Source organism: Diprion similis, chromosome 2, assembly GCF_021155765.1.
Source record: "Diprion similis isolate iyDipSimi1 chromosome 2, iyDipSimi1.1, whole genome shotgun sequence".
In the NCBI taxonomy this organism is placed as follows: domain Eukaryota; kingdom Metazoa; phylum Arthropoda; class Insecta; order Hymenoptera; family Diprionidae; genus Diprion; species Diprion similis.
This window is the reverse complement of record NC_060106.1, coordinates 5,719,452-5,736,616: the sequence shown is the minus strand read 5'-3', so window position 1 is coordinate 5,736,616 and position 17,165 is coordinate 5,719,452. Positions and strand designations below refer to the sequence as shown.

Genomic DNA, 17,165 nt, shown 5'->3' with positions numbered 1-17,165 from the left:
TACGATTACAATTTCAAGACGTTGTCGAGACGTGGAGGCATATCCATGCACATTGTAACGTCATGAGCATGGCATGAGTCGATGAGTCATCGAGACAGAGAGAGAGAGAAAGAGAGGGAAAAAAAAATTTTAAAAAAAATACAACAGTAAAAAAGTGCTTTAAGGAGACACGACGTGCTGCTATTTGTTCTTCATGCAATTCGTGTAATTGTTTGTATAACATGTGGTCAGAGTTCAAAGTTTCGCGAGAAGACAAAGAGGGAAGTTGACGTTGCAATTATTCTACCGTCAATTATTTCGCCGCGTTTACTCTGTACTGCAGTCGTTAAAAAACGTTTCGAGCTGTAACCCAATTCGCCAGGACAATGAGTCGTTTTGATTAGCTGTTGAAAAATTTGCATGTATAGGGTGAACCAACTTGTCGGTTTATTAGTCGCCAGAGGATTTGAACCGGCGGATTTAAATGTCCGAGTAGTTGAATAAAAAATAGTTGCATGTAGAGGCGGGATGAAATCTGTAACAGTGAAATCGAGAATGGGAATTTCGAAGCAGTTCGGGGACATGAAACTTGCATTGTAAACTGAACGAAACTCCAATGGGAACGATAGATCGTATACGGAAAGTTTTTACAACTTGAACGAATAAGTTTTAAACAACGGATTCTCATGGACGCGAGTATAATTTTCACATTTTCGCAAACTAAAGTGTAGATAAGTATAGACTGCATGTGATGATGAGAAAGTAGAGAGGAATAAAAGGTACTTGTTATAGCACTTTAGTCTAGATCGTTGAAATACAGATCTGAATGTCCGGTAAAAAGTTTCGCAAAGTATGTACGGCAACAAAAGAAGATCCCTTTCAGAAAATGTAAGAAACTTTATCTCGAATAATAAGTTGCATTTGCATTGAATACTGTAAAACCGAGCGAGTGTAAAATATGAGAATATCAAACATTACCCGAATTTGAAAAGGTTGGGATAGCTGAAAAAACTTGAGCAAAGTTTTCCCTCCCAAATTCCGACAAGGTCGAAGTTCAACGTTGAACAAAAACTTGACTTTGAGATTGCGAGACCCGTAAAATCTGCGTGGTGGGTATGATTTGCCTAATTTATGAGGTTCGGTTTATTGAACTTGAGGCAATCGTGAAGTACCAAAATCCTCCTAAAAATTCTTCGTTGTCATAAATTCCGCGAGGGTTTTCCCACGCAAATTTTCGACTTTGCCCGAATTCGATTAGAGAAGTTCGTCACTGGTCTGACCAAATAGCAGACCACTAGGTTCCCTGATAATGTCACATGGCTGCAAACCGTGGCATTTGCTCACGCTGAAGACCGTCGAGTACCGTTCTGTCTAAATATAGTTATCACGAAGGAGAGAAAGAGAGGAAAGCAGAGAATCGTCGACGACGTTCTACGAGACGTGTCGTCGGCCCGTCACAGTCTGGCGACAAATTAATCGAGTATTCCATCGCGTGACAAGAGGGGAAGACAGCAACACCTGCAGCTGTCCTCGAATCGCGATGCGATGCAAATCGTCAATCTCCGTAAGCTTTATAAGTCTCCGGATTCCGCTGGTTGTTTTCAATTCGACGCGTGCACAGCGGCATGTGTGGCCTTACGTGTGTTACCCAATATACACATTAATTTTCGCAATAAGTTTGCGATGCGCAACAGAAATTCGCTGAATTAGCGATAATAAATCGATCGCGGGAAAATCCGAGCGAGAAAGAAAGTAAGACAGAGAAAAATGGTTTGCCCGCAATTCCCGATGAAAAAAAAAAAAACGAATGCTTGAAGATCATTAATTTTTTTTTCTCAACAAATAGAATTCGATCAATTACGAAATTGAAGTTACCAGCCAAACGTTCTAATGTTCATTAGAATAAAGTAGTAAAGTCCAAAAATTTAAATTTTGTGAAATGTCTTGAACCCCTAATACTCTTATAGAATTACGAGGATAAAACTGAACTACACTTTTCTATTTCCAAAAAGTTCAACAAATTTGGTTGCTAGAACTCTGGCTGCTAGCTTCAGCTTCACGTTCAATTTGGAGAAACTTTTTGTTTCAGACAATTAAACAAACATTTTATCAACTAAACAGATATTTATTCAACTTGTCAGAATAACAATTACAGCTTTTCTATTTCACTTTCGAACGTTAGTTTCCTCCTCCGAATTCCCTCAGGTCTTTGGGGCGTTGCGTGAAGCACCTGCCTTCCTCCCTCTATCAGATCCTGGCCAGGTTCGTGGGTCAGAGTGAAAAGCCAGTGAGCATGCAGCTCATACGCAGGATGGGACGGGGATAAGGAACAGGTTGACTTGAAACCGCATCCGTTTCCTGAGCGCGTTGATGCATGTCTGCGAAAAACACATAATATGTAATCGGCATTAATTATCAACTCGTTACAATACATGTAGGGCATATAATATGGTAATTAATGCGCGTTTGAGGTGAGAAAGTCAGGCATATACGTCGCTCTGCGCACCACCGTTATCGAAATTATGTATTCTGTCCTCATATGCATATGTGCGAACGCGACGATCAGCCGTGAAACACCTGTTGTTTTAAACGGTACTGCCACTGGCCGTTTTTCTTTATTCACTTTACGGTTATGGACATGTATAATCCGTATACACACACACACACACACACACATACATTGCAAGCAATTTGTGCATCGACTTATAATTAGCATACACACATCGTGTATTGCTCTGCAATTATTCGCAGATGCGTGTGCGTATTGCATATTGCATGTGTGTATGCGTGTATGTAGACGCGAAATATCTTTTGATTTGCGATCGTTTCCTCGATAGATATCATCGTTCAATTTTCCTGCTCTTCTTCTGAAGACTGAACATTTATACTTACGTCGATGTGGATTAAGAATGTAATAACACAAGGAAAATTTATTATATGTACATACGTTCATGGAATTTTCATTCATGCGTTCAGTTTTGTCGGTAACTGTCTCGTTACGATGAAACGTGAGGTTGATTAATGTCGTATCGCACACTTGTATTTACTTGGCAAATTGAATTTTTCCTGAACGTCAGTATGAAGGTAAAGTTGAAAATGCAGTGCAACTCATCAATTTCGTTGTTCGTCTTCTTTGGGTGAAAAATATTTATCGTACTGTAGATGAAAAAAAGTTTTACTCTAGAGAATTTTTCCTTCTCTCTGTGAGTTAATTAAGTTATAGTTTAAGTTTAAGGATTTTTTTTTTTTTTTTTTTACAGCACACAATCGATTTTTATTCGTGTCAATTTTATACGATTGCGCAAATTCTAGTTAAAGGCATATAATTTATTGTTAATCGCTGGGTGGTTGCGAAGCAATCTTAAAACAGTGACGTATATTCTCAGCTGTGAATACCTGCGACAAATAGCGATACGATGCGACAGCTTGGAATTCCCAGCAATTGTACGTCTGACGTGTTGTTGATATCGTTCCGAGAGCTAGACCGAAATTCCGTCAAGTGATGAGTGAGCGACGAGAAGGTGGAGAAGATCATCGCTGTTTTCTTGCGCGCTGACCAATGAATGAAGTCTGAAATGATCTAATCTTGGGGCTACGTTCATGATCTTATCTCTAAACGGCGATAAAAAATATAAGCGGTTTGCAGGGAGAGCCAATGGCGAGTTTATCGTCCGCAATCAGCATATTTGGTTGAGACTCTTTCAGTGCGATTATCCCGGATTGTAATTTTTTCGCGATATGACTTCCGATTACGTGAGTGCAAAATAACGATAACGATTAATGATAAAACAGGTATATAATAAACATTCGGCAAGAGAATCGTGGGATTACTCAAGTTTATTTTTCAATGTGTGTGTGTGTGTGTGTGTGTGTGTGTGTGTGTGTGTGTGTGTGTGTGTGTGTGTGTGTGTGTGTGTGTGTGTGTGTATGACTAATTATATCTTCCGGTTTTTACAAAACTATGCATTAAAATTTTCTTTTTTGCCATGCGGGAAAAATTTGATAAAAAATGTAAAAACGAAAGCTTTCGTAAATATTTTATTTTGTATCCTTGGAAGCTCGAAGAGATTCGTTCGAAGTAATTATTAGATATGAGATTTTAGAATTGTTGTTTTTGAATTTACGTATCTCAATTTTCCCTGACTTTGACGGAAAAAAAAAAAAAAATTTGACTTAACTTGGTAACGTTAAAATAATGATAGATCAAAGGAAAAAACATGCATTTTTAACCTGACAATGACTTTGAGGTATGTTTTGAGATGAATTTTAAGAATTTGAAATTTTTTTTTACTTTTGCCTTATCACCGGTTACCGAATTTCAGTAATTTCGTACTTTCCTAAAAAATCCGGAATAACAATTATTTTCAAAAAATACATGCTTACAATATCAGTACCAATTGAAAACTCCTCCAATAGAAAAAAATAAAAAACCTCATGCAATGCGGAACAAGTTTGAATATTGTAAGTCACGTTATTACTTTTCGGCGCAATCGATGCTCGGCTTTACGTAAATGGAATACAAATAACGATCTACGAGTACAACTTTTTCTCTATGCATCTATGATTTTTTTCCTCCATCTTTACTAAAATTAATATTCAAAAACGTATTTATCGTTGAATATTAACGGTGCTACAAGTATGATTTTTTTTTTATTTCTTCCTTCATTTTTGCGGAATTGTTCATCGTCACAGAAAAGCCAGTTTTCCACGAATTCACCCCGTCGTCTAGAAGATGATGTAGGGCAGACCGACGATGAGGCTGAAAGTGCAGTTGGGTGGCAATTCCTGACCCCGCGGAGCGACGCCGCGATGCCGCGACTCGCGGTGCCACAGCTGGTGACCGTCGCCTTCTGCTTCTCTCTCTCTCTCCCTCTCCCTCGCCCTCTCTTTCTCTCTCGCCTCTCGTTCGCATATACGGTACAACTCTTGTCTCGGCTCGACCATCTGGCTAGCGCCATCCGCGACCCCCTCCAATTCCCTCCGCGGCTCGGCGACGGCGGCATCGCCCTCCTCGTCCTCCTCCTCCTTATTCTCCTCCTCCTCCACCTCCACCTTCTCATCCTCCTCATCCTCCTCATCCTCCTCATCCTCCGCTTCCGTGACGCCAGCATCCATCGCGTACAACGTCTAGTCAGCGGTTCTCACGCGTCGTTGCGGCACGGATAGAACTTTTTTAACTTCCCGTTTCTATATGTTTTTAGAGAAAAAGGTAGTTATTGTAATCACCCCGAAAATGAAAAGTTGAGTTTTCACGAGATATCGACGTTTCGAGATTTAGAGAATCACTGAATCGGAACATTTTCGAATTGACGTTTTTATGTATGTACCTACCTATGTGATCAATCCAGTGATCCTATTTGATCGAGAACGAGTTACCAGATTTCAATGATTTTTGTCTCAATCGATGTCGCTTTTTCAAACTTGGAACTGATTTGATTTTGGGTTTGATCGCTTCTGTACTTTTTCAATTACTTAAATAAAGTTTCAAAAAATAAAATAAATATCATGATATCTTAAGAATAAATGAATGAATGGATTCAAACGAAAATTGGCCCCGGCAGATTTTTTGGGACGTTTATCATGGCGAATCCATTTTGACGGAAAAAAAATCCAAAAGTATTCGGATTTTGGTAGAAATTAGTAGGTGGAGGTTTTTTGCATCACTGATAACAAATCCAAGGTTGGACTATCAAAATTTTTATTGGTGGATCCATTATAGTGGTTGAAAATAAAAAAAAAAATGGTCACACTTCTATTTAACATACTTTATTTTTTCTGTGAAATTGGAACCCTGCAGTGTGCAAACGGGAAGTTCGAGGGCTGGCTTATTGCCAGCCTAAAGCCGTTTGGTCTCCTTTACTTTCTTCCGTTTTATTGAAAATTATCGCGTCCAAGTGTACCTACCAACGTTTTGCAAAGTATTAATTAGGATTTTGTGCGAAGTATTTTTTTCTGATTGATTGAAAATTATAATCGTGAGAGTTTTATTATATACATATACATTATATTGTTAAGAAACGTTATAGAAATAATAATTAATCGATGGATAATTGGAGAGGTTTCAAAATTGTAAATAAAATTAGTTAAAATTCTCAAATTTGACGCCACTTTGACCTTAACTTTAAGCTACCGAAATTTTTCAGGCGGTTCAACTCAAACTTCGGGTCACTTTGAATTGCATGTTTTGTGAACTCCCTCGAGTCACTTGTGCCACCCTGACTAACAATATGACTTCGTTTTCAAAGTTGAAGCTTATAACTATACACTTTGAGTAAAATATCTATAATTTCAACTTGAAAATTGAACTACCGTGATTAAATTCTTGATTTACTTTGGGTTAAACTCTGATTTCGATTAGACAGTCAAGTTTGAAATACAAGCGATTAAGATTTAGGTCCATTAATCGTAGACTGCAGCATCAGCATCAGCAGCAGCAGCATCATCCTACGCGTGTCGAGAATAAGTAGGAGGAGAAATTGTTTGTCGTCGTCGTCGCCTTTCCGCATTGAATATCGCGAGGCTTGACTTGGCGCCAGAAAAAAAAAGTATATAATAATATGTGAAAGCAAAAATTTTGCTTGGAAAAAAAGAGAGAAATATAAGTAAAAAATACAACACAGAATAAAATGATGAAAAGAAGGAAATCAAATTAACGGGCCAGAGATTTATGAAGTGCAGACGTATCGCGTCGACAAACTGGCTCCTCTTCCTTGCTTTGAAGAGTCGCTGCGGTTATCGGCGCCGTTTAAGATATACGCTTGTATAAATTCATGTTTTTCGAACGCGATACCGCCGTACATCATCAACATCATCATCATCATTATCATCATCATATTACGCTACATGTATTTCCTTATCGTGATATCACTAGTTACCACTTAATTCTACTCATTTTTTTATTTTCTTATGTAATATTCTAATATTATTTCGTTTAATTCTCATCACTCTCAAAGGCGAGGTGACTATGTGAGTCAGGTTCATTTGCCTATACATACTTACCTGTTTCAAATTCCGTAAACGATCCGTTGCACTTATGGCTGCATAGTTGCGTTATTGCGCAAGAGATAAGAGAAAGAAAAAGAAACAGAAAAAGAGAGATGAAGATATTTATGTGGCATTTAAGACCAACACATAGTTCTAAATTTTTTGATTTCCATGCTTCTTAGGATTCTATAATATTTGAGTTATTTTCTGTCATTTTATCTTTTGGTTCAGCGGCCTGCGGCAGTGCAGCCTCTTTCTTTATGCGTTGAAAAAATATCTAGCTACTCAGCGAGAAGAAATTCTACGGTCACGGTTAATTAAAATCATTCGTTCGATTAATTAGGAAGACACTAGCCAACCGTAGAGAGGCGGCGGCACGCGGCGGGAAGCCGTTACGTTTACGACGCGACGCGACGCCGACGCCGATGCCGACGTCGAGTTTATAAACCTGCGGTACCTACCTACCTGCAAGACGACACGTGCTTCTATTACGACGAGTCTTGCATTAATTATTTATTATTATTCTCTCAGGGATGGGAGGATACACATGCTTATACATACGGTGCCTCAAGTGTATTATACAATATGCATATATGCACTTGGACGTGGATCATTTGAAGAGATCTCGAGCTGTAGTAGCCAGCGTTTACACACTTGTGTATATTTTTTTATACATATATACATCTTTTTAAATTATTTATATCCTTTTGAAACTACCTACACAATAATTTCTTCATATTTATTAACAGCTTCGGTATGTGGGTTGAGTTCACCTCGATTTCACACGCTTTTGCGAACTTCAACCTCAAGTATTCAGCGCGTGTGTGGGTGAATAGATAAATTTTGGTATAATTATCATCCTTTCTTTTCGCTTTATTTATTGCAAAGCTAAACGGATAGATAGTACCTAGTGTATATAATATAAGTGAAAAGTGAAAAGTAAGAGGAAGAATATGAATTTTATGTTAACAATTATACTTTTGTCTAATATGTAAATCATGTTCTGCAGTCTTTGGAGCCACCTTATATTGGACTTGCGAAATTTTGTCTTATAAAAGATTGGCTCGCATTATATTATTGTTGAATTTTCTATACCAATGATTATAAACTGTTGAAATTTCACGTCGGTATAACGAATTTACATCACATGTGTAGTCTATAATTTACAGAAGCTGAAAACGTCAATTAAATATACAGAGATTTAATTCTTTGAATTTATGTTTCGAGATACATGTATTGCCTTGTCTCAAATACTTCGTTTAAATAAACTGGAAGGTTTCGCATCAGACTCGTGGATTGAACTTTTAAATAGATTTCAGTGAGTTATTGGTCGTAACATTTATATAATCGTTATCAAACTTTATAGGTATATAATAAACATTCTACGGTCGATGATTAAGAATACATGCATTATGCATGCATTGAGTTTGGAATATATATATATATATATATATATGTACTCGCTACCCGTTAATTTCGTCGTCAAGATTTTGCGATCAGGATTTATAATGGAATTAATTTCTTTCCGCGCTCCAGAGCTTCGTCTCTATGACTCTTTATTACTTTCCGACATCATTTGAAAAGTTCTTGAAAAGTTGATCCTGTTTTTTACAATTCAAGTTTTCATCCCGAGATTTTTCGCGCGCTCTTTAATCTTAGACTTTTGAAAATAGAACGAGCGGTCAGCGATTAGCAGGTTTTTAAGGTGCGCTTCCGTAACCTTCAGAAAACTTGCTCTCGGGTTGTGTGTCGGCCACCCTGCAGCAGATAGCCTTATCAGTCCTTCGGTTTCCCCTCTTCTCGCCTGTGCGTCGAATCGAGGGCGATAATAAATTTCACCGAATCACGTCGGCCCAAGCGATGCATGCGTCGAACAGAGATCGTGATGAACAGATGCGCGATACGGGCTTCGCGCAACCCGCAACACCAAAACGCGATAACCACTATCGGTGAAAGCGGGTGAAAACCATCACCGCTGACAAGGCGAGAAGACCGGAAGACCAGGTGTCACCATGCGGGAAAATCTGGGATATCCGGCCTGTCGCCGTCCCCGAATATGTCACATCGTTCGTCTATTTTATCACCGAAAACTCGGGACACTTTCTATAATATCTTCTGTTCGTGTCTATTATATGCATGTATACACACTTTACTTTCGTGTGTGTAACGCACGAGAGAAGCCAGCTGCTGCCGCAAGCTCCTCTCAAAAGCACCGCGATAAGCAGCGCGACGTTCTTTTATCTACCAGTGTGTAAAACTCGAAGTCTTTTTTACGTATGTTCGCTTATAAATCCGGAACTAGTGTACCGGTTTTGACTACTTTTTTTCCTATGGATAGATACAACGTACGATCAGATTTTAGGCTGTGATTTTCGTAGCAACGTGATCAATAGTTTTGGAGATATTTTACGATATTTGTAAGGAAGATCGAAACACTTGTGCAAAAGACTGATCTGACTTTGGGTAAAATTGCAGTCCTGTCTGCGGATTTATGCCCTTAAATTGAAAATCCTCGATTACAGTTATATATATTGCATTATATTTAATCGAGAGAATTTGTATAATTAAGACGTTCTCGTGACGATTATATTACGTGTCTTGGGGTTTGATAGACGGATTTTAAGGCATTATATTATACCGTTTTCGCTTGAATATATTATACATATATATGTCTTTTAATACGACGGATTTAATCACCCGCATGAGAAATTATTATTGACGTAAATTCTTGCAAGTTAGAATTCGTTTCGCATTGCTAATTATTTTTTTACGAATCAAGGTATAGCTCGTTACTTTTTTGGTGATCTCTGTTACAGAATTATTTTAGGCTTTTCAATATATTATGGGTATACATATAGGTATATACAGTTATACATATATCTTATAAATACGTCACCCATTTTTTTTGTCTGCATATATATGTGTATGCAATTTTATATTCCGACTAACGCCTCCTTGGTGTTTGAGGCGTTTGTTATGCTCACTCGAAATTTATATGGAAAACCGAGAATATATTTCTATAGCTAACTTGATTGGTTCTTAGTAAAATATCTTAATCTTAAATTTGTTTATACATTATTACACCTACTCGGAAACGATCAAAACAGTTATTCCATACGATATTCCACAAATTCAAAAAGAAAAAATAACAATAGTAATATAATTGAAAGTTTCGCATATACATATATATATAATAATCTTAAGAAAGTGATGATTTTTTTTTTTCAAACTTGTCGGCGTCGACATATATTTTCAGTAAATATTACTCGCTCAAATTAAAACTGACGAAGAAAAAGAGAAATCGTACACAATGTCTCGTCATTCTTCACACCGCACTCTGTAACAGAGCTTGAGAAATGAGTTTGAAAAGCTCTTGTAGACTTGCAACAAGAAAACCATATACGTATACACCCAAGTATGGAAAAAGAATATGAAAAGAAAAAAAAAAAAAAAAAAAACGATGAATCGAATCGTGTCGATAGTTTTTTTTTCCGCAAACGGAACCGTCGCGCCGCAAGTTACAAAGTCGATAACCCGACCCGTGGTCAAGAAACGCAATGACGTTAAGTTGATAATGGGAATGGCGCCTGAAGCTAGACGCAACACTGACGCCCTACTCGCACGCATCTTGTACATAAACGTACGCACACAGCATATGCAGGTTGAGATACATGCAGAGCGTAATTTAATCTAAATGTGCAGTATTATAGCGGATATTACGAATAGATTCGATTCCTGCCGCTCCAACGACGACCGTGTATTTGCCTTCTATACGTGCTCTTGTAACTCAGATACTGAAGTTGTTTTTTATTTATTTATTTATTTTATTTTATTACTATTATTATTATTACTTATATACTCGATCTACCTGATCATGTAACTTCTCAGGTTCACCGATGAAGCGGTACCTTAACGAGATGTGCGGGAAACGTCTTTTTGCAGTAACTTGCTGTTAAAGCTCGTGGGAGCGACGGGACTTGGCTTATATGTATACCCATGTTTTACTACACGAACTTGATTGACATGAGTTTTATTAACAGAATCTCACTTGGACGTGTAAAAAATATGAAAAATTGGATATACATGTGAAGAAAGTTTCGTTGCTTATAATAAATAACTTTCGAAAGATCATCTGTATCATCGTATGATGTGATTTTTATCTAAAGTCGCTTCAGAGCTTTGTTTTGTCATGTTTTTACCTTCTTTCTTTCGTTCAGTGACTTATTTGTTCAGACAACTTTTCGTGTGCCCGATACATACTCAAAGCGGTTCAATAAAATTTATGTTAATGCGAACGGTTTTTTAAAAAAAATTTTAAATTCATTCCTTGCTGTCTGGTCAAGAATTTATGGCAACTGAAATCATATATATGTTGATACGTTGACGGTCAAAACAATTTTTGAGGATTTTGAGGACTAATCATACAACGATAGTTTCTTCCTGAAATTCATAGCTCTGAAGAATATTGTATACCTACTTCTGATCTTTCTCAGCTGCCAGGATACTCTGGATATAAATGAAATCTTGCTACTCTGGATTACGACGATGTGCATATGATGGAGAATATTCCGTGTTTTATGCGCGATGATACGAGGCGAAGCGAAGATATAGACGGAGGGCTTGTCGCCGGAACGATAAAATCATTCTATCCAAGGGTCATTAAAATTATACTGCATGTTTGCTCGTTTTTAATCTAGCTGATGTAAATGTTGTACGATATTTATCGTTGTACGTGGCAGAGATTGGTGTTTATACGCGTCTAGTGTTACGTCGTTTAGTGTCTTTGGTCAATGTCTCTTCTTCTCTGCGGTAGTCTGGTCATCGCATTGCTTTACGCAGAAAAGTTCCTGAACCAAACTCTTACTGCCTGTGTACTCGTTGGGTGATGGGTTGAATTATGGGTCGTGCGATCTTCGACACTAATTATTGGCATTCTTTACCGATAAAATACTCCAGAAATAACAAAACGATCGCATCACTTACGGATTATTCATTGTAATTTAATCGTGATTTTGAATGCGTTTAATTACACTGAATCAGAGAAACCAAATCAAATGACAGAAGCATTCTTATTTGCCCGTAAATTCCTGGTCCGTTCAGGGTGGCGCAGGTAGCGATTATCGCACCATCTACGGGGTTGTTGGGTTGTCGGAGCGTCGGAGTGGCGACGTCGTTGGTCAGATCGACGCCGGCGTCGCGTCCAAGCGGTTTGTGCATGTCCGCGCTCCTGGAAGTCCGACTCGCTTATAGGCATATCCAGGTAAGGCAATAAGAGAAGCGAAGCAGGCTGTCGTTGGCGCCAGCACCATGTGGCGGTGGATAGAGACCGTCGCCAATCTGTAATCAAGAAACCTGAACCTCGGGACGTGCTGGCCATATAGGCGACGTCGCCGACGTTTGTCCCCCTCGGCTCCGATAAATCGTTGTCTGAGTCGGAGGTATCGACGACAGCAGCATCCAGATTATGAAGAATTTTTTTCGGGAATTTTTTCTTGTTTCCTGTGTCTTTTAAAGCCCTCTTTCGTTATTAGTCCGCTCGATATTAGGCCGCGTTTGGGTCTCTTTTACGGACAATGAGAAGATTTGCTTCTGAACAATCGCTATTGAAGTAAAAAAACACGAGTTACGCAATCGCAATTTTTCGCACACAGTTGCAAGGGCGGAAACTTATCGAGAGGTCGATATAACCTCACCGTAAATGAGATTCTAATCAGCATTCTCGATTCTTGCTTTTCTCACGATATTTCGACAAGAAGGTCGGAATTACGAATCCCCATTACTAAAATAGCAAATTAATTAGACCACGTAACTGCCAGAGGTTGATATCTTCGGATTTCTGCATTTTAATTCGGTCACGGGAAGGACTTTTAAGCTTCCGCCACCTGACGGAGAATCTCAAAGTAAACGGCGATAGTCGCATTGCCATTGAAAATTAGCAACATCTTGTTTTTCTCGCCTTATTGACAGGATAAATTTGGTTTATACCATCTATAACCCGTTAGAAATAGCAGATATGCTTGTGTTGAAAATTTCATGAAAGTTGCTCGAACAGTTATCGACATTATCGATAACAAATAAAGAAAAAAACAAACGCTCTGCATCTGCCTGCCTCTTTACAATAGCTCATTGTAGACAAGCGATCTGAATACAGTTACACTTTTAAGTTGAAGTTTACACCCTGTGGGTTGTGTGAGTATAAAATATACACATCGTGGCGACGGCGGCGGCGGCGGCACGGTTCACCGGGATATTATAATCGGCGCTGCTGGCATTCTGGATGGCGGGATGCTGCGAGCGCCAGATGGTTCGGAACCCGTCCGGATGGATGACGCACTCGCGCCTCGCCGAGGAAAACATCTCGTCCAAAGTGATTCCGCCCACGCGAGTACGCCGGTGAAGCCGCCGACGTCGTCAGGAACGCACCGCGAGCCGAGAACCGCGCGTGGTACTAAACATAGATGCGTGCCTCCTCTCGCGCACGTGTCACGTATCTCACTCCCTCGATATCGAACAGACCGGCTTGTTTTCTCAGCCGCGGTTTCAGAATTTTACCAGAATTATCCATGGATGCGTGGTACAGACGTAGACATCGAATTACTACAAACCAGTCATGGGGTTGAGCCACTAGGATATAACCGAATTACATTATACGAACCGATTTCACTGAAGTAGTAGCGCCAAGATTTTCAACTTTATTCTACTTCGATTCTTATGTTTATACTTACAAATTTACAAAATTGCGGTGTTAAAATTTGATGAAATTTTTAACAGTATGGACTATCGTAATACAATTTTTATGGTCAATTTCGAAGTTCGGTATCAGATAGTGTCACGTTAATTTATAGTCTATGGAATACTACATTGCATTTTACGATCTATGCTACACATGACCTGATTATTCTTTTCAAACACATTTCATCTGATGTATCGTTTGAATTCTCGGTTACCCAATTCTTGTCGTCGATGTACATGCATGTATGTATGATCAGTAATCTCCTTTGTCGTAACTTTTTGCTTTTATGTATTCAAACTTATTGTTAGTATAATGACGAGCTGTGTGAAATCCCAACTTGCCAGGCTCGGAACCTTTAACATTTACTCGGGAATGGTACTGTAGCGGAATCGCGTGTGCCAGCGCCGATGTACAAACGTAATAATAAAAATTAAAAAAAAAAAAAAGCTACGAGTCGGCGAGAGGTCCATCTGCAGCATCCATACTGCGTTTGCACGCTCGTGTGGACGTGAGATCGTATAAACTCGGTCTTTGACGATAAATGCATCGTACTTGAGGCTCAAACGAGCTGCTGGCTTGCATGATTCATTTATGCACGCTGTGTTTGTGTATGTACACAGTCTGTCTGCCAGATGTCAGAGTTAACGATTTTTCAACACTTTCTATTCGAGGCATTTAATAATGCGGTGTGCTAATATTGTATCAGGCTTTGCGCTAGCGTGCAATGTTACTTGCACTCTAATATCAATTTTAAATTGAAACATTTTTTTTTGTTATTTTGAATTTACAAATTGTGCCGCACAGTCGTCTCTCAGCTGCATCTCTTGCTTTCAGTGATAACGATTAATCCAAAAGTTGAATTCCACCAATAGACTATGTCTGACAAAAACTTAACCACACATTTTAATTTCTCTGTTCCAGCTGGCGTGATGTCCGCATCGGAGAGGGACGCTGGTTTCTGCAGCGGAGGTGACGAGGATGACATGTCAGGTCTGCACTCGCCGAGTGCCTCTGAGGACAGCGTCGAGGTTCAGGTGACACCGATATCGCTTAGGAACAAGCGCAAGCTCGCGGAGCCGAGGAAGATCCAGGAACCTTGTACAGCGCCGTTGAAGAAGCGGCGTTTCGAGCAGGTCGAGCAGATCCAGGAGGTCGCCTCGGTCGGCGACGAGGAGTCGAGGCCAGCAGCGTGCTCGTCGCCGTCGCCCTTCCGACCCTGGAGCACGACTACGGGGAAAAGCGGGGATCCGAAGCCGCAGACCGTCGCGGAAAGGCCGCCACCGACCGACGAAGAGACCCGGAGAAGGCACGAGGCTCGGTTCCAGGAGGAGGTCCTTCTCAGGCTCCGGGAAGGCAGTCCCTCCGCCTCATCACCGCCCCTCGGTCACCTCCGCAGGCACGAGGCCCTCCAGAGGTTCGAACCACCCCCGCCGCCTCCGGTACCCGCGGTCCTTCCGCATCCTCGGCTGCAGGACGAACCTCTGGCGCTGGTCCTGCGCGGTGAGACGCCACGTGTTCCGGAGCATCCTGGGGTCAGCGGGAGCTTCGAGAGGGTCGGATTCCCCCTGGAACACGTTCTTCAACACCCGAACGACGGTCAGGCCAGATCGCAGAGCGGCCAGCAGCGGAACTACAAGAACATGACCCGGGAACGCAGGATAGAAGCGAACGCCAGAGAGCGGACCAGGGTTCACACCATCAGCGCCGCCTTCGACACCCTCAGACGCGCCATTCCCGCATATTCGCATAACCAGAAATTGTCCAAGCTTTCCGTTCTCAGGATCGCCTGCAGCTACATCATGACACTTAGCAAGATCGCGAACACTCCGGAGGGCGATGGCGCTACCAGTCCTGCCCTCGGCGCATGCGTAGATCTTGTTTCGCGCACCATTCAGACGGAGGGGAAGTTGCGGAAGAAAAAAGATGAGTAGACTACGCTGGGGGGAGGGGGATGGACGATCTTACATCGCCTGGTTTCTTCTCTCTCTTTTCACTAATTTCGTGCTGCTCGTTGTACGTTGTCTGTATACCTGATCTTTCTACTCAATGATGCTCAATGCTGTGCTCGCCAAGATGATTAGGTTGTAAGTTCGATAGGGTATAATAGACGTAAGGACTTGCCAGACACATTTATGACAATAAAGTTTTTAAGGAGTATGATTACGGTACCGATCATTCTGTGTGTTTGTACATATAACTACGTATGTACTTGTACTTAGTATTCCGTTTTTCACGCGTCACAGGTCTCTTGTCGAGATTATATGTTTTTGAAAATATGATATGAGCACTTAGGGTCCCTCACACGGTTGGCGTACGTCTGATATTGACAGGAAATATTGCACTCAGGGTGTTTATATGACGGAAAATAATTAAGTGAACGTGTAGCTGCTTCAACAAGTGATTCTGATTGACCTATTCTTATTTAATACTTCCGAGGATATTTAAAAGTATCGGAACGGTATCGCGATAAAAAAAAAAAAAAAAAAAAAAAGATTTGCTACACTATACATTCAAAGGCGTGAGAAATAAAATGAAATTTTTACGAGGCCAAGGGCCAGCAAGGCTTTTGCTGGAGTTGCAAATTTTTACTAATGCAATATACATAAGACAAAATTAAACAAGTAAAATCGTTTCTCATACAGTGGCGTTTTTTAATTTTTTTTTGCTTTCTCGAGCTTAACTTATAATTAATTGAATAAAGATATTTGAAATATTGGATAATTCATGCATGATTCTCGTGTAACTGTGTTTCGAGTTTTCATTTTATCTATCGGAGTTAAACCGCTCGTCAAGGGTACAACGATGAAAACAATAATTAATCTATAAACGTATATAATATAATGCTTCCAAAATTAGTCAACGACTGAACGCTGAGTACAAAACTGTGGCGCAGATGTAAATAAGAGAAGAATTTTGACGATTTGTACATGTAATAATATTAATAATGATGATAATGTTAAAATAATAATAATAATAATAATAATAATAATAATTAGCATACGTATATATATTATTGATATAGTATAATACAGCGCGTCATTAAAAATCTATAAATATGTACATATAAATGATACATGAATCGCCATAATAGCCTTTATTGATTAACGATCTATATATATAAATATATATATATATATATATAGCTGTAATATTAATGACATAGTTACAATTACGCGATTATTATATGTAGGTATATATAAAATAAGAATACGACAAGAAAATTACTATTATATATTGAATATATATATATAGAAATATATCTAGATAATATTATGTATATGTATATTTGCTCGCGGCGGTAAATTCGCTTCCCGCTGCATGTCCGGTATGTACCTTTTTACATTATAAGCAGAACAGTCCGTTCGATTTTCAAATGAGAAACTAAAACTAGAAAAAAGCGAAGTAAAAAAGAAAACGAAGAAAAAAAAAATTCAATTACAAATCAATTCAATAATTAAATTGCCAACGC

General features: G+C 39.5%; 1 protein-coding gene across 4 annotated transcripts in view; it reads left to right on the top strand.

The window, feature by feature from the left end:
• The window catches only part of LOC124412813 (protein atonal homolog 8), a 79,246-nt gene extending 63,605 nt beyond the window's left edge, over positions 1 to 15,641 (top strand). For 3 of the 4 annotated variants that reach the window (XM_046892966.1, XM_046892973.1, XM_046892959.1), the window contains exon 2: positions 14,618 to 15,641. In XM_046892966.1, coding sequence (XP_046748922.1) covers positions 14,626 to 15,627 — 1,002 coding nt within the window. In that variant the 5' untranslated portion in view covers positions 14,618 to 14,625 and the 3' untranslated portion in view covers positions 15,628 to 15,641. Of the gene's footprint in view, positions 1 to 12,064; positions 12,224 to 14,617 lie in introns of those variants that run through there. The other variant, XM_046892982.1, reaches the window with a different exon arrangement.
• The last annotated feature ends 1,524 nt before the right edge of the window (positions 15,642 to 17,165 follow it).